The sequence below is a fragment of the Ursus maritimus genome, unplaced genomic scaffold (genome assembly GCF_017311325.1).
Source record: "Ursus maritimus isolate PB19 unplaced genomic scaffold, ASM1731132v1 scaffold_4, whole genome shotgun sequence".
Classification (NCBI taxonomy): domain Eukaryota; kingdom Metazoa; phylum Chordata; class Mammalia; order Carnivora; family Ursidae; genus Ursus; species Ursus maritimus.
This window is the reverse complement of record NW_024426552.1, coordinates 79,427,302-79,446,187: the sequence shown is the minus strand read 5'-3', so window position 1 is coordinate 79,446,187 and position 18,886 is coordinate 79,427,302. Positions and strand designations below refer to the sequence as shown.

The following is an 18,886-nucleotide window of genomic DNA, read 5'->3' as shown; positions in this document are numbered from 1 at the left end:
GCTAGGACTCATGATTGATCACCAACCAAACCACTCTGAGTTCAGCCCACTGGCTGTTATACCGGCTGCTGCCTGAGAGGCTCTACCTGGAGGAGTGCTCAATGCACTGCTAGAAACTATTGGCGTATGGGGTTATAGCAGGTTCCTGCTCCCTCACAGAGCTGGGACTGCAATCCTAGGGGTACTCCCTCCTTCTGTTCTCTGCCACAGCACCTGACCCATATCTTCCAGAGTCACAGACACATCTAACTCAGATGGCAGTCCTGTTTGGGAGATGCCCAGAGCTTTAATCTACTTCACTAGATTTATGTCTTCTCAAAGGAGGCCACCTGCTCTGATGCCCAGTCCCACATATAACCTTTCTTTACCAGGTGGCATAAGGGGTGGAGGCACTGTGTCAGGTGGCGAATAAAAGTCATCCAAAACTCCCAAACCTCTCCAAAGGCTTGTAGCTCTTTCACATTCTTAGGGGATGGACAGACTTACACCTTATCAATACAGTTGCTGGGATAATGCCCATCTTGACTCCCAAAAACTTCACAGCAGTGCCTGGGCCTTACATGTTCTGTGGACACACTCCTATCCTCTCCCTCACAGGTGTTCCAGCAAAATCTACAGCGTGTGTCCTGCAGCAGTGGCAAGTCTTCACATGGTAACACTGTGTCATCAATGTAATGGGCCCATTTTACTGAAGTGGAGAAGGAGAATGGGAACAGATCTCAGGCTACCATCCCATGACATATTGTGGAACTGTGTGTAGCCTTGGGGAAGCACATGAAAGGTCCATTATTGCCCCTCCCACATGAAGGCAAACTGATCTTAGTTATCAGAAACCTGTACTTGTCAGAGTCTTTTCCATGAATCTCTTCGAAGATGAAGCACTTTTGCAGGAACATTTTTGCAAAAGCATCAGAATAAAATAATGTCTGTAAATGACAGAAGACTTAAAAATGACCATGGTTAAAGATCTGATGAAAGTTCATTACAACACTATTGACAAAGAAATTTGGTTATTTCTGTGGCATCCTTTTTAAAATAACTAGAATTATGACTGAACATTTACCAGGACATATCTGATTTTTAGGAATTTTGTACAATTTCTGGAACAATGTAAAGAAAATTTAGCATCACTTTTTATTTGACAATGCTTCCCATGAAATTTAACATGCCAAATAAGCCTACTTAGTTCAATGTCTTCCTTTCACAAGGACAGAGAACACATCTTTTGAGATGTTCCAGGGACCCTCTGAAAAATCACAAAGTTAGTTCAAAGTCAACAAGACTTCATTAGAATTTGATTTATGGGAAGTTTGTCAAAAATATCAAAAGGCTTGGGGTGCCTGAGTGGCACAGTCGTTAAGCATCTGCCTTCGGCTCAGGGCGTGATCCCGGCGTTATGGGATCGAGCCCCACATCAGGCTCCTCTGCTGTGAGCCTGCTTCTTCCTCTCCCACTCCCCCTGCTTGTGTTCCCTCTCTCGCTGGCTGTCTCTATCTCTGTCAAATAAATAAATAAAATCTTTAGGGGCGCCTGGGTGGCACAGCGGTTAAGCGTCTGCCTTTGGCTCAGGGTGTGATCCCGGCGTTATGGGATCGAGTATATATATCAAAAGGCTTAAAACGCTCGATTAGATTATAGGCTGCGTGAAACAATATTTAGTTATTCATTTTGCCAAGCAACAGTTAAAGACTTCAAAAGCTAATACAGAAAGTTACAGAATTGTAAAAAAACTTAGCTCTTTTAATATCAAAGACCTGATAAAGATAACATGAGGCACAGGAAATTATTTCCATAAAACAGAATCTTTGTTTTCTAGGTGGATCATTTGAAAGGTAAAGAAAAACCGTTCACAATCTCATCAACAACAGACCAATAGTCCAAGGAAACTGTCCTTTTAGCAGATAAAATAAAATTGTTTCAGTTTTACATGAGTACATTTTTTTAAAGATTTTATTTATTTATTCGACAGAGAGAGAGACAGCCAGCGAGAGGGGGAACACAAGCAAGGGGAGTGGGAGAGGAAGAAGCAGGCTCCCATCGGAGGAGTCTGATGTGGGGCTCGATCCCAGAACGCCAACGCCGGGACCACGCCCTGAGCCGAAGGCAGACGCTTAACGACTGAGCCAACCAGGCGCCCCTACATGAGTACATTATTGATATTAAAACCTATGGGGCGCCTGGGTGGCACAGCGGTTAAGCGTCTGCCTTCGGCTCAGGGCGTGATTCCGGCGTTATGGGATCGAGCCCCGCATCAGGCTCCTCCGCTATGAGCCTGCTTCTTCCTCTCCCACTCCCCCTGCTTGTGTTCCCTCTCTCGCTGGCTGTCTCTATCTCTGTCGAATAAATAAATAAAATCTTTAAAAAAAAAAAAACTTAAAACTGTGATGTAATGAGCACTGGGTGTTATACACAACTAATGAATCATTGAACTTTACATCAAAAACTAATGAATTTAAATTAAAAAAATAAAAATTTTTTAAAAACTTTAAAACTTTTTTTCTTTAAGCCAATTACATAGAGCTCTTTTACATAATAATTTTGACAATGCCCTCTGGAGATAGAAAAACATCACATATACAATATATATCCACAGACATACATAACATGCAGACAGACATAAACAGAGATCCCAGAGCTTTCATTCCAAAACTAGAGCCATGAATCAGATTCCACTCACATGGCTAAAGCTTTTTTGGGGCAAGGGAGCTTCTATAGCAGTCTGTATTTTGAAAGGCCTCTTTTTCCCCATTTATAAATTTAGCCTCTGTGGGCAGTGTTTTGGTTATCTCCTGGATGTTTACATTTCAAAGACATGATAAAATTTACAACCACACGGGGGGGGGGGGCGGGGCAGAAAGAGTGCGAGTCTTCTCCTAGGAGTTTTTTGAGTAATTGCTGTTTAGAACTTTCCTCTGTATTAGGGGTTGGACAGCACTGGCATTCTGTCTGTTTCACTGTCAATCACCACAATATCGTCCCTTTCATTCTATTCTCACTTTCTAGCAATCCCCCTCTTAGACACCTCATCGGGCTTTGTCACAAGTGCTCAGACCTCAATCCGCAGTAGCCTGCACCCTCCTAGCTTTGCAAAATGGCACATTAGGGTCTCTAAATTATTATCCTGCTCTCCCACCTTGTCTGCCACTCCCGAAGCTAGTAGGGTAGTGGACAGGTGCACATCCTTCTCTAACTTCAGCCCTTTCTAACCCAAGCTTCAGCCTCTAGCTGGGCATCAGTGGCCAGCAGAGCTGCCCTGAGTAAAGGCCAGCTCACTGTGGCGGTCATTCCTTTCCCTCCTTTGCCGCAGCATGCTACGTGTATTTTTTCAAAAGACATGAAAACTGTTGGCATTTTCAGGGCATCCCAGTACTTGCGTTGTGGTCCACAAGCATCTAACATACAGGCCACCACTCCCCACAGCAAGGTTGATAGCCAATCAGGGATTTCCCTCAAGGAAGATGCCTCTTTCCCGTGGCCATTTCTTTGGTCTCTTGGCTGGCTTGCCAATTGTTGGTTTGTAAACTGGCCCCCATACACGCAAGCCAAGGAGATATCAAAGAAAGAGGCAAACCACTCCAGACTGGTAGGTGGCAGGTTTAATAAACAAGGGAACTTACATACGAGACTTTTCTTGAGTGGCCACAAGATGAGTAGATCTCTGTTCCCACCTGCCAGAATCCTAAAAGTTTATATAGAAGCCCTAACCAGGTTCAGTCATGTATACAGTCCAGATGGTCTCAACAACACATTACTATCTCAAGGCTGTGTCCCTGGGACAGCTTCTGGGAGAGGGGAAGGCAAGTGGCAGCCACATTCCAAGAACAGGCGTGGGGGGGTGAGGAGCTTACCATTGTAAGGGTCCAGCTCACGGGTCAATTGGTAATTGCATCCTCTTGATGACCTTCCCCCAATGACTATTAGCTTTAGTACTTTCAGTTTTATTTTGTTGACCTGAAGCTGCCTCTATCCCACCTACCCTAGGGCTTTAGCAAGAAATAGAGGAAGCTAGGGCAATCTTCCTTATTTGTAGCCAGATCTCATGACTAGCATGTATCTGTAAAGGCAACTGCTTACTCGAAGATGACAGGACTATTTGGGCAAATTAATTTATAACAAACCAACATAGCATTTACTATGTGCCAAGCATTGTGTCAAGTACTTTATAGATACTAACTTATTTGAATCCTCATAACAACCCTAGGAGGTAGGTACTATTATTTCTCCTATTTTACAGCTCAGGAAAGGGAGGCACTTAAATGTTAGTAGCAGCAGGGATTTGAATCCAGGCTCCAGAGACGAGGCTCTTAATCATTATGCTACATTCCTTTCAAAGAAAAAAACAAGCAAATAAGCCATCACTGTACAAGATGACCTCAAATGTACCTTTGTAGACAGCTCTCCTCTTCTCCCCAGGATGAGTATCAGATTAAAATAAACTATGACTCTCTAACTAATCTCATGATAAGCAAATAGTAGTTTCCAAAGTCAAAGTCACAAGGACATGATTAGAACACTAGAATGTAAATAAACTTTTATCTAATTGTAAAAATGTACTTCCTGATTATTTTTAAATCAAAGGTAAACAGATGTTGAAAGATAGATACATTATAGACTTATACTGGAACATAAAATAAAACTATCTTTATACCACCCTGCCAGTAACCGCACAGATGTCTCATCCTTCTAACTATTCTACGGGAGGCCTAACTTCTTCTCTCCAGGTTTCCTAAAAAAAGCTTACCTGACTTCACATGCCAGGGGGAAAAAAAGTACGTCTGTTCAAAGGTAAAAATAAACTGAAACTACCACATTAACATTATGTAAAGTGAGTTTATCAACATTCTGAGATTGAATGGACTAAAAATGGAATTACAGAAAGAGAAAAGACGTAATATATTCAAACCATAAGGGCTTACTATATGAAAGTGTAAACAATATAACAGGGTAGAGAAACATGATTCAGTGAATATCGTTGGGACAAACAACAGATTAAAGATGAATTAATTGAGATCCAGGTTTCACACTGTGGTACTGTGATTTATAAGAAATGTGTATTTGGTGACTCAGATAACCAAAATATATTTTCATATATATTTGGTCTTCATCCACAGTTATCGGATCATGGCTCCAAAACCCCTTAGAATTTCCTAAGTGCTAAGAGCGATAAAGGTGTCTCTTATTGTCTTAATGAAAGTGACTCTTGGACCCCATCCAAGGTTGGGGGCTGAATTCTGGGAGGACCATGTTAAAGAGTTGAAACTTTCAATCTCACCCCACCATGGGGCTGCAGGTTGAATCACCCAATGGCCAGTAACTTAGTCAATAATGACTATGTAATGAAATCTCCATAAAAAGTCAAAAAGACTAGGTTTGGAGAACTTCCAGGATGGTGAACACATGGAGATTTAAAGAGACTGGCGCACCTGGAGGTCCATGCCCTTTCCCCCTTTCTTGCCCTGTGTTTCTCTTCATCTGGCTGTTCATATCTTTTATCATCTCCTTTAATAAACTGATAAATGTAAGTAAGTGTCTCCCTGAGTTCTGTGAGATGCTGTAGCAAATTAAAAGAACTTTAAGGAGGAGGTTGTTGGAACCTCCCATCTGTAGCCAGTCGGTCAGAAATACAGGTAACAAACAACCTGGGGCTTGCAACTGGCGTCCGAAGTTGTGGGGTGGAGGGTAGTCTTATAGGACCGAGCCCTTAACCTGTAGAATCTGATGCTGTCTCAGGATAGTGTCATAATTGAGTTGAACCCTCAGACGGCCTGCTGGTGTCCAAGAATTGCTTGGTGTTGTGTGTAGGGGATGACCCCCACATTGGGAACTGGGAACACCAACATCTAAAAGACACACCATACATTAATCTGCCTGGGAGTACCCCCAAAAAGTTACATTAAAAAGATGAAATAAGTAGAAGAAAGAGAATTAAATAGCTTATTTAGCTGAGCTATGGAAGGGAGAGAGTCTCCTTTTTCCCCCAAAGCCAGAAACGTATCAAGGCAAGATGGATGGTTTTAAATATAAAAAGGAAAACCTTTGAAACATGCAGATATCAAAACATTTTTTTTCTTTTTTTTTTTTTAGCATTAAAAAAAAAAGGAAAACTTTTGCATAATGAAATTAACATTAAGGGGAAGGGGAATAAAGATACAGAAGTGACAAGGTCACTAATATATTTGAACAGCCAGCTTTTACTGAAAAATATATGATTTTTTAATCCATTCATTCAACAAGAATTTATTGAAAGGCCTACTATGTGCCAGGCACTGCTCTAGGTGCTGGGGATGCAGGAGTGAACAGACAGACCTCACAACTCTATATCACTACCTTCATGCAGGTTACAGTCTAGTATTTAAAAGAGCTAAAATCCAGAATAATTTACTAACTTGGTTCAAAAGCTTCTATCAGTTTCTAAATTCAATGTCACCAATTGAAAAATATAAACTTTAAGATACAACTCTATATACCTCCAACACAAGGAGGGAAGTGTTAAGGCAAACATACATCGTCTGAACATTGAACTGATTTTTAATATGCCGCTGGCGGGTACTCAGGAGAGCAAACTGGTAATATGTAACACTCTACATGCTCTTTGTCTTTATAATAGTAATGTATGAAGGAAAATTTTCCAAAGAAAAAAATAATTCAAATCCTATGGTTTATTAGGAACTAAATACCTAATACAAAATTAACGGCTAAACTACATTAGATCAAGTACATCAGCTCAGTGCTGTCCAACAGAAATATAATGCAAGCAATACACGTAATTTAAATTTTTCTAGTAGCCACATTTTTAAAAAGGTGAAATTAATTTTAATAAAATATTTAATCCAATAGGTACAAAATATTATCTTTTTAATAGGTAATCAAAACTGTAATAATGTAAAATTATTTACATTTTAATGTAATATATGTAATAAATAGTACATTAATTATGTAAATGAAATGAAATATAACAAGGATGAAAATGTAATAAGGAAAATTATTAATGAGACGTCTTACACTCCTTTTTTTGTACCAAATCCTTGAAACCCACTGTGTATTTTATATACCTAGTGCATCTCAACTCAGACCGCACATATTTCAAACGTTCAGCCACACGTGGCTACAGCATTACAGTGCATGTAATCCCTTGGTTCTCAAGTGAGTGTGATTTTGCTGGCCCCGGGGGCATTTGGCAACGTTTGGAGACATTTCTGGTTGTCACAACTGTGCACCCAGTGGGTAGAGGCCAGGGATGCTGCTGAACATCTACGATGAACAGAACACCCCCCACAACAAAGAATTCTCTGGCCCCAAAACGTCGGTAGTGCTAGGGTAGCCCTAGATGGCTAACCAGCTCACATAGTTAGGATTTCATATATGCTGATCTGGGGGGATGTATCTTATGAGGCCTACTTGTTTTTTATGTTACAGCATTTGAAATCCTTTTAGACGTAACTTTTTAAAGTTTCTCCTGAGATGGGATAAGGGCACCCATTTCTCTTTATTTCTCTTAACACGCACTGCAGGCTGACAGGCTCTCCACGGCCGGAGGACTCGGCCAGAGAAAGGCATCTGCAGCAGTTGATTCATTCCAAGGGGAAAAATACTGCTTAATCCAGGAGTTGAGAAAACATGAAACAAGGAAATACTACTGCCACTATATCTTCCTGAGGATTATGGAGCTAGGAGACGCTGAGCATTTTTTGCCCTACTAAGGCGATGCTGGTGGGGCACAGTGCTGGGGGGGTATTGGGGAGCTAAAAGGGGCCCATGAAATCCAGGTTCTGCTACAGTTCAATTAAAGGTCAGGGAAACACACGGTCATATTCATGTCCATCTGGTGAGGGAAACAAAGACAGTTTGACCCATAAGCAAACGGAGATACTTGCATAAGAGACTTCCCCTCCGCGGTGCACACTAGCACCATGCCCATGGCTGTGATAATTGGCACACCTATCACGCAGCATGGCTGCCGCTTAACTAGTTTGTCCCATCTCATTTTAACAGGCTGCCAGAGCGGAATGTCTGCTGACAGGGCAACCATGGGCTTTTCCCTGCATGGAGGCCTCTGGGACAAGATACCAGGGGCCAGAATTCATTCCCCAGGCTGAACAATCCCTTCCTGACAGCAGGACAACAGCGGGGCAGCCATCCTAAGCCCGGGGGCTGAGGATTCATCCAAGTTGTTCCTGAATGCAGGGAGGGCAGGAATCAACTGGCAGCGCAGAGGCGCCTCTCGGCTTCCGAGGGCATTAAAGGCTGCAACACTCCTGTCTGGCACACTCCACAAAAAAAGCGGTATTTGGGGCACCATCAGAACGGACTGGCCTCAGATCCTACAGCACATTCTCCCCCTCCTCTCCTTAATTCACAAGATCTTAACACAGACTCAGAATGTGTAGCCTCTTATAAACCTTTCTGTCCCAAGTAAAAGCTTTTATGCTCTGTAGCTGCCTTTATGACAACATCTAGACAGACAAACTTATTAAGGGGAACTCTTACATGATCAAGAGACTCAAAATATTAAAAATTAAATTAAAAACAAATTAAAATTTTCTTTTAAATTAGAAAAGAAATTTAAAAGGTGATACTCTCCCAAGACCAGCTGACTTCAGGCATTCCCATCCTCCCTACCTCCAACAAAGCAAAGAGAACTACAAAAGACATTTCCTCTCCCAGTTCTCATCCCATCCTTACTCCAATGGATTAGGAACATGATCTTGACTATCTCAAGTTCTTCCCTTAAGAACTTCTAAATTAGTGGTCACTTTAGTCCAGAGGGATAGCAAAATTCTAGAAGGCAACCTTCATGAGTTCATCCATAAGACCAATGGATAGAACTTAAACACCGACATCATGGTGAACAGGTGTTTTTCTAGGGCTTTCACTTGTTTCATAAGCTAAATTTCAAGGAACTTATTCAAAGTTCCTATTACGCAGGGGTGTAAGAGTCACATTGTTATTACAAGGATAAGGTTCAAAGGATTTAACCGAAAATGAATCAGAGGAGAAAAAAAGACTTACAGGAAATACCTGGAGCCCCACTGGTTGAGGAGTTAAGAAGAAACTTTATTCCATGAGATCTACAGCAGAAGTTCTCTGTGCTGGCTACACATTAGGATCATGCATCCAGCTTTAAAACAACACAGATGCCTGAGTGCTACTCCAGAGACTGGTTTAATTGGTCTGGGATAGGGCCCTGCATAGGCATTGTTTTTAATGTTGTTCAAGTGATTTTAATATGCAGCCTAGACTGAGATTTAGATTTAGATAGCAGAATTTTGCTCTTTTGCATTTGACAAAATCTCTTCAACACTGTCAGGCTTTAGCTTTAAAAAAAAAATTCAAAAGATAATTTGTACGTAAAACTTCCTTCAGCGCCTAGCACCATGCACACACCCACGTCAGATGCTTAGTATAAGACATTAGTGGTTCTGTCACGTGTCCCCATACTGCAGAGCAGGCTGCAACCACTGACCAGGGTGAGTAGCAAACACGAAAGTGAAGATTTGGGCATCTTGGTCATTTTTCTACTGTAAGAGTACAACATTTAAGAAAACCAAGTGTCTGTTCAACACCATATCTGCTTTTGTAAACAGAAGTTCTCATCCGATGTCTAATAAGAATTAAGTTGATTCCTTGAACTGCTAATTTACAAAATAATCTTGAATAATTAAAACATAAGATCTAACTACCTAAATAAGCTAACTCCCTAAAAAGAGGATAAGAAGGGAAGGGATAGACAAGCTTAATTCTGCTTATTAGTGAATTTCAGTGTACCAAATTAACTTCACATTAATCTGTAATTTTGATATTGACAGATTTGATCATTGCAAAGACTTCTGGAAGCCCTGTTTCCTGTTCCTGACGTTGACCTTTTTATTTTTGATTAAGAGAAAGGGAAAAAACGATGAGACATTAGAGAAAGCATGAGCAGAAGGCTACCTAAAAGCAGAACCAAGAATTCATCGAACAAGTTTTCATTAACCATTTGTAACATCCCAATTACACATCCTAACAAAATAAAGACGCAGGTATTTAAAGCTGCTTAAAATACAGGAAGCTGTTCCAATACTTTTCTTCCCTTTTGAGAGAAAGCTCCTTTAACCCAGGCCAACAGGCTATATTTATTTCTCTTAAGCAGCATTTCCTAGGAAAGCAGCAGCAGCCCTACTGCAGACAGCAGAACAGAGCTGATGATCACGGCAGCAGGCCAACCTCAGGAGACCCACGGCACTGTGGATTCATTTCAACACGCAGGAAAGCCACTTGGGCTCTGCACCAATAACAGAGCTGTTGTCATCTCCGCCAGAGGACTCTGGGCTGCTATTGGAAACCGACACCTGGCACCAAGCCAGATAACCGTATCACACCCGTACTGAGCTTTATAAAGCTTTATAGATGCCTACAGGGAAAAGAAGAAGAAGAAGAAAAAAAAAAGCAGGTGCTCTTACTCATCCTATCACTGACTGTCCAGAAAATCTGCTAAGTCACTGAGTACCAATCAAGAGAAAAATAATGCAGAGACCACAAATACTAATCTCCTTCATCCTGCTCTTCTTCTTAATAGCAAGTGGACTCACAGGTAATATTCTTAACTCTGAAAACACAAGGGCATAGACAAATTCACATACCCTTAGTCCATACAGAAAAGCTGTCAGAGTTCAAATCTCTGCAACTGGAATGTACTAGACAAAGCTATTTTATAACAGTAGTTGTTGCTAGGTAGAGGAGTTAAGGGTGATCTATGTTTTCTGCTATAATCTTCTACAAGTTGCACAGTTTCTATATTGGGACCATAATTCTTTCCTAATAATATGTCTTAGAATCATATTTCTTGGTAAGAGATTACACTCACATCTTTGAGCCCTGGGATATAACTAGAGATCACCAAAATACTTCAAATCGTTAATGATGAAAACTCCAACCAAGGCTAGAGGGTCAGTCCAACACAGAACTACAGGAAACACAAGTGAAGGTCACAGGACTTTATGAATACTTGCTTTGTTACCTTTTCTACAGGCAGAATATTCTAACTTGGTAGAAAATTTCACCATTGGTGCACTTTTGAGAGAAGGGAAAAAAAGAGCGAGCAGTCACAATGGCACAGAAGTTAACTTCCGCTTATTTCCATTCTTCCTCTTCTCCTAGATTAGACGTACTTGTGAAAAACAAGTCACCCTTGGCCTGAGAGCAGCAAGCAAAAACAACTACCACAATAAAAAACCTTATAGAAGTATCAAATAGCTTTGTCTTGCTTCTGCTTACATTTTAAGTTAAAGCAACTAAAATCCAAACTCTTTGGCCCGTTATTCGAGAACACATGTTATCTGAAGCCCGCTGACCTATCCCTCTACATCTGTGACTCCACACTTCATGCATAAAGCCAACAGGGCCAACTCCTCCCTATCCACAGCAATTTCCTCTGCCAGTTCTTCATTCCTCCACCTTCTACCTATGCCTCAAGTCTCCAATCAATGCTACCTCCTCCTGAAGTCTTCCCTGATCTCAAAGACTGAAGCATTCGTTCCTTCTTGTTAATTTTCACAGCACCTAAATTACAGTCATTTACGTATATGCCTATGAGTCTCAGGTTCTACATCAGGACAGGCAGGCTCCCCCATCAGTTTCTCTTCATTTGCACCAGTCCACTTTGTTCAGGGCTGTGTGTGCCGCTTGGAGACCGCTGAATAAAAAGATGAATAAACATCACACCCTAAAACAAAGCAGGGCTTGTGGTGTGAGTGATCTACACGTGCTTGTGAAAACACTGAATGCAACGGTAAGAAAAGGAGCTAGGAGACTCATGCTTCAGACACAGTCAATATTCAGGAGCAGTCTAGACATGAATCTTCATGTGGGTTCAAATAATGCCAGCCTAATGCCAAGCTTAGTCCTTGGGCTTAAAAAACTAACAGCAGCAGAAGCCAGTGCCATACGCACCTCAGGATTCAAGGATGTCTGCGAAGCATCAAATCGTGCACGGCCGCAAGCATTAACTCAACAGTCCTACACAAGGGCTAAGTGTGAAGATGACTGATTTTTACCTTAATTATCTCTAAGCTGATGGGACACAACTATTTGAAGATGTGACTGATGACAGTAATTTTCCCAAAGGGTATCCCAAAAGAAAGATTTGGTCACGACACTAAGAAATAGGCAAACCATGTACTCTGCAACTTTGCTCACAGCTTGAGAAAAAAAAAAAAAAACACTGGCCTGTTCAAAATCAGAATTTGTTTCTTGGCGCTTTGCTTCTGACTTATGATTTGACACAGTTTCATGTTTCCATGTCAACTGAACCCATGAAAGACTAATGGGGGTGAATAAAACCTTGTTTGTCAATTAAGAGGCACAGATGTATCCTTATCTTTCGTTACCTGGAGATGCTGTTTTTTTATTTCTGATGGATACCTGCCATCTGAGAGGTCCTGTCCCAGATTTCCGCCTTAGCAACTAATATAGAAATGATAGTTACAATCATGTGACATGAAATGGTCATCTCTAACCAATTAGCTGCTTACATTTTTTAAAAATATATGTTTATACAGCCATTCTGCTTCCCAACTATTTAAATTATCCATTTTTATACCATCTCTGAACCAGAAATTTTTTATCATCTTGCTGGTTCTGTCAGCAAACTGCTAACATATGAGACAAGTTCAAGATAAACGTGTCTAAGAAATTTGGGGTTTTGACAGGTAATACTCAAGAAGATTCTAGGTGGTATGTGAACGTTTAAAAACATTCGATAATTATGCATTCTTTTTAATGTATGTAAAAACCAGGCTGCATAAACCTATGATTTTATTGCTCTGGTCAAGGCTGAGCAAAAAGAAGAAACCTGGTAGATTAAAAAAAAAATACTTTTTTTAAAAAAAATCTTACTTGTTTATTTGACAGAGAGAGAGACAGCGAGAGAGGGAACACAAGCAGGGGCAGAGGGAGAGGGAGAAACAGGCTTCACACTGAGCAGGGAGCCTGATGCAGGGCTCGATCCCAGGACCCCGGGATCATGACCTGAGCTGAAGGCACACACTTATTGACTGAGCCACCCAGGTGCCCCAAAAGAAATACTTTAACTAAAAAAAAGTTCAGAGGATACAAGGATAAGATAAAAATCATGAAAACAGTACTCAAATTTAAAAGTCTGGGAAACATGCAAGGCTAATGAAAATGAAATTCATGTGACCTCCTGAAATTTTATCGAAGTGGTATTAGCCTTCCTGTTTCAAGATAAGACTCGATCACATGAAGGAAACCTGCTGTCTGGCAGCTGACTTAATAATTTAGGGGACAAAAGGCACAACAGTGTCTCTATTTCCAGTTCTTCTCCACTGCAGAGGAAAAGCTGGGCTGCCCCTGCACATCCTAATGTCAATTTTATTCTAACCAACTGGATAGGGACCCTGGCCCCAGAAATTTCACCAGACCACACAGTACCTTCCCAGGTTCTACCTCTTTCTGCTCTCAGCCATCCGTGGGCAAGCTTGCTCACTCCCAAGGCTTCATCTACATGGATGCACTAATGACTTCAAATTTTTTCCCCTGACTCCACTTTTTGCCGGTGCTCTAACTACCTACTGATCATTTTATCTGGACGTGCTCAAATTAAACATGTTCAAAGCAAACTCATTTCTTATCCCCTGAATCTTCTCTTCCCATACGTTAGTTTGGGGATTCATAGTTTTAAATTCTTACCACCAATCTCATATCCCCCAATACTTACCTCTCCTTCCAGAGACGCCCATAAGTATCGCCTCTCTTCCATCCTCCCTATTATGTTTGGACACAGACCCCTGGCCTCTCTCATGTGGATTGGCATAGGAGCCTCCTGACTGCTCCCTGTATTTTGTCTCTCCCTCCTATACAGGTTTTTTCCACACTGTCTCAAAACTAATCTTCCTAAGATAAAAATCAAGTCTTAAAAGCCCTTCTCAGCTCAGTATCATTAGCCATTGGGTAACACAAATGGAAACTACAATGAGATATCAGGCATACCTATCAGAATGGCTAAAATAACATAATGATAACACCAAATACTGGCAAGAATGCCGAGAAACAGGATCGCTCATATGTTGTTGGTGGGAATGTAAAAGTGTATATAGCCACTCTGGAAAAGAGTATTGAAGTTTCTTATACAAATAAACAGGCATTTACCATATGACCCAGCAACTGCATTCCTGGGCATTTATCCAGACAAATGAAAGCTTATTCACACAAAATCCTATACACAAATGTTTAAGACAGCTTTATTTGTAACAGCTATGCACTAGAAAGAACCCAGAATGTCCTTCAACAAATGAATGGTTAAACAGACTATGGTTCCTCTGTAACATGGAATAGTACTCCCAGTTAAAAGGAAAGAACTATCTATAACATGGAAGGCTACTCACAAAAAGAAAGTACTGTTACACGCAACAAAGTAGAGGGATCTCAAGGAAATTATGCACAGTGAAAAAAGCCTCCAAAGTTACATACTATGTGATTCATTTATATAGCATTCTTAAAATGACAAAATTACTGAGGTGGGGAGCAAATTAGAGGTTGCCTGAGCCTGGGGGAGAAGGGAAGGGAGGTGGCTGTGGCTGTGAGGAAGGTGAGGGTAGCATGAGAGATCCCTGGGATGGTACTGTTGTGTGTTTTGACTGTGGTGGGGGTCACACAAATCTACGCATGTGAAAAAAACTGCATAGACTATACACACACAAACCAGTGCCCACAAAACTGTAAAACCAGTAAAGTCTTTTTTTTTTAAAGATTTTATTTATTTATATTGGGGAGAGAGAGAGAGCACAAGCGGGGGGTGAGGGAGGCGCAGAGAGAGAGGGAGCCTGATGCAGGATTTGACCCCAGGACCCTGGAATCATGACCTGAGCTGAAGGCAGATGATTTACTGACTGAGCCACCCAGGCGCCCAAAACCAGTTAAGTTTCAGTGAGGTGGATGATTGTATCAATGTTGAAATACTGTACTACAGTGATGCAAGGAGTTACCGTTGGGAGAAGCTGGATATAGTGTATATGGAATCTCTTTGGATTATTTTTTGCAACTGCATATGGATCTACAGTTATCTCAAAATAAAAAGGGGTGGGGGAACCCTCCTCAATAACTTCCAAGAGCTCCCCAGTGGCCATAGTAAAAGATTCCTCAGCATGGCATGCAGAATTTTCTTTCACATCCTAAGCTCTAGACAACTAGCTCTAAGATCTAACATTTACTGAGCACAGGCTATGTGGCATTTTGTATGTATCATCTCATTTAATCCTCAGTGATCCCATGAGTTAGGTTCTATCATCAATACCACTTTATTCATAAGCCACTAAAGCACAGATGACAAAGTAGCTTGAAAGCATCCCCACCCAATCATCCTTCGAAGCCTGGCTCCAATGCTACCTTTGTGACCCTTTCCAGAGTTAAGTGCTATACTAACAGTGACTAGCACTCAATAAATGTTTAACATAAGGCCCAGACAAATGATACAAATCAGTTACAAAACTGGTGCCCTAAGGTCCTGATATTGATTACATTGACTACGTATCTCCAAAGTTAAGCTTGAATGGGAAACTACTGTATAATACACAGTGCGGACAGAAAACATCTATTAGTGAGAAGATGTTGATTAATAAGGCAACGGCTTTCACATAGCAAAGAAGGACAGGTAACGTCAGGCTAATAAACTCCAGTGTCAACTGCAAAGTTTACATGATTCTCAAGTTTGCACATATAAATACATGAACACAAACCTCACCTTCCTAAACCCAATCACCCCCATTCTTCCTTATTAGTTACTTTTGCAATTGAAGAAAATGTATAATTTTTTTTCAAAAGAAAGATATTTCTTCTAGTTTAAAATGTATATGTCATCATTTCCCTGGGAGAAAACTAGATTCTTATCCAAAGGCTCCTTTGCATTCATGGATTTCCTCGGAAAACTTAAGGATTATACTACAATAATCTCGAATTGTTCCAATACTCTGAAATCTGAATGAGTCCCTCCAAAGGATTCACATTTTAAACCCAGACAACAGAGGTAGGGGAATAAAAACAATTTTAAGTACACACATGAAGTTGAATGCTTCATATTCCCTCTGCTCCCTCCCCAGCACCCCCACCCCCAACCCCACAAGCCGACTTCTCTTAAGCAAAGCCTTTTCAGAAGGCACCAAAGGGCAGTATAAGACAGAGAGAGGAGAACTCAGAGCGAGAAATAGGTGGGAGGCCGAAGCAACCTCTCATCCTTCACGTGCACCTGTAAATTCTTACCAGTGACCTAAAGCCCACAACAAAAACGAAACTTCTTTTTAATAATGCATTACATGAAAAAAGAAGGTGTGGTCTAGTGCAGCAAGCAGGTAAGAAAAGGGATTCAGGAAAGGAAATACTGACCGGTCGAGTTCTCTTATATTTGGAGTCCTCTCGGTCTCTGTGCTGCCCAGAAGTGCTGGTTCTCTCCCTCACATTTCTATAACCAGGACTGGGGATGATATACTCTTTTCCTATGTCGATATCCTTCATCTTCTCTGAGTGGAGGTGCCAGGGCTCACAGACTTTTGGTTTCACTTGAGAATTTCTGAAATTAAAAATACATCGTGGAAGAACACTGCAGGTCAATTATACCAGAACTTTAAAAACAATTTCAAAAACTTTTTAAAATTTCATCAAGGAAAGGTATTTCCTAAATTGTGCTTAAGCATTTGCAAAAGTACTTTAAAATAGGAAGAAAGGGGGGTGCCTGACTGGCTCAGTTGGAGGAGCACGTGACCCTTAATCTCAGGGTCATGAATTCCAGCCCCACACTGGGTGTAGAGATTAAATAAATAACTTAAAAAAATAAAATAAAATAAAATGGGAAAAAAGGACAAAAGCATTAAAGTTTTCTTAGCATTATATCCTCAAAAAATAATTTTCAGAAATTTTTCAAGTGCCATTTCATTTTTCAAAGAAAAAAAATTCAGTGTAGTACAATCAAGAATTACTTCCCACCTCTAAGGGGGGAAAACAGATTAGAAAAAAAAAAAAAAAAAAAACACACCAGTAAAGAGATACTACCCCCTTCAACTAAGCTCAAACCAAATCCCAATGTATAGAGCATTTAGATAAGTCTTTAAAAAAAAAAAAAAAGGCTTTTAAGTCTGTTCCAAGCATTACAAACTCCACAATTTTAAAATGGATATCATGCCTCCTACTAAATGTTACTAAATGAAAACTTACAAAGCACTTATTCCACTAATGATATATCCCAGCTTTGCATTTTTATAGTCAAGTAATAGATTAGTTGACGTTATTTTAAAGCTCCATGAAGTTACATGGATAAAATACAAACCAATATTGCACCTTAACTTTACAAACAAATTCCCCTTGGGGTAATGCAAGTGTTCTAAAATTAGACAGTGGTGATGGTTGCACGACTCTGTGAATGTGTTACCCAAACACTGAGTTGTATACTTTATAGGGGTGCCTTTCATGGTATATCAATCATATCTCAACAAAACTGTTAATCAATTACAATAATGAAAACAAATTTCCCATCCGGTCCTGCAAAATCTTACCTCGTATCTACCTAAAACTCTGTTCTAAACCCCTGCTTGCCTGCCTACCTTTAATCAATATCCTGTATCAACTCTGGCTACTTCTGAGAAAATAAAACACATACATCTCCCTTGAAAACATTTTTCCCACTCTGAGATGGTTCAAAGTTTCCCAGATACAAGCTGAGAAAACACCTTTCACACCAGTCTCACTAACAATTAAAGAAGTGTAGCTGTGCTGCCTTTTGGATTCCATAAATTCCTACCTATCACAGTGTCTTAAAAGTACTACTTTGCAGACAAAATTCTGACAGCTACAACTCATTTTTTAAGATATCAGAGAAAAGGAGAATACTTAATAAATAAAAAAGGACTAAATCTCCTCCATACAGACGTGCTTCCAGCACACAAAAAACTTGACTTCTGGCCTTTCAGAAGTACCCTGAGTTGATACTGCTAAATTACTTATCTTAAAAAAAAAAAAAAAGTCACCTTGTCCAAGGACAAACGACACTATTAAGAACACCAGCTTACAACCAAGAGCACAGCAATCACGTCACTGAGACCTCATTAAGCCTAAACTATAAACAGACCTGGCATCTGCCTGTGTCCCCAATGTTGGGATGCAGCTGCAGATCAGAGTAATCCTTCTTGCTAGAGGGATCACAGAAGTCCAACCTTCCTCTCAAAAGGTTCCCTAATGTAGCTGATTATGTGGAAGCTGAAAAAATTAGTCCTCCTCTGAAAAAAAGGCAAGAGGAGGGAAGTGAGTTTGAAAGGGACACAGCCAAACTAATTCACGATACCAAAGGCCAGGTCAACAATTGTCTAAGAACTCACAATAACCAAAGTTTGTTCCACTTTATTTCAAGTTATTCTATGTGTAAAGGGGGTGGGGAGCGGTTTTCCATTACCTCTGACACTCTTGTTTCTTTAATTTCCTGGGAAAAGAGGCATAGCCATGAGAGTAAGCAGGCCTTGAGTAGGCACAAAGTTACTATCTCTTGGCTTTGAACATAAGGAGGAGTCCATCTTCTGTGTCTCAGGGTTGTAAGACAGGGCACCCCACATGGAGGCCACCCAAGGGCTAGGAATCCCTATAGGCTGTAGAAAGCAACCGAGAAAGGAGCACTAGGCTTGACTCTTTGTGAATTCTGCGTGTATGTACCTATGTTTCTCTGTTCTCCCTCACGGTTGCTCAAAAGTTGTTTTTAAATGCTAACTTGCCTCAGTTATCAAGAAAGAGAAAAAAAAGGAAAGGTTTTTTGTTTTTTGTTTTTTATGTTTGAGTCAGAGCTCTACAATGGCACTAGCAGAATAACCAAAGTGGGAGAACCCCAAAGAAGTGCCCAGAGTCAAAATCAATAGAG

General features: G+C 40.6%; 1 protein-coding gene across 3 annotated transcripts in view; it reads right to left on the bottom strand.

The window, feature by feature from the left end:
* ABCC5 (ATP binding cassette subfamily C member 5) overlaps window positions 1–18,886 on the bottom strand; it is an 89,659-nt gene that overhangs the window by 69,457 nt on the left and 1,316 nt on the right. For all 3 annotated transcript variants that reach the window (XM_008705260.2, XM_008705262.2, XM_040621519.1), the window contains exon 2: window positions 16,375–16,558. In XM_008705260.2, coding sequence (XP_008703482.1) covers window positions 16,375–16,503 — 129 coding nt within the window. In that variant the 5' untranslated portion in view covers window positions 16,504–16,558. The remainder of the gene's footprint in view (window positions 1–16,374; window positions 16,559–18,886) is intronic.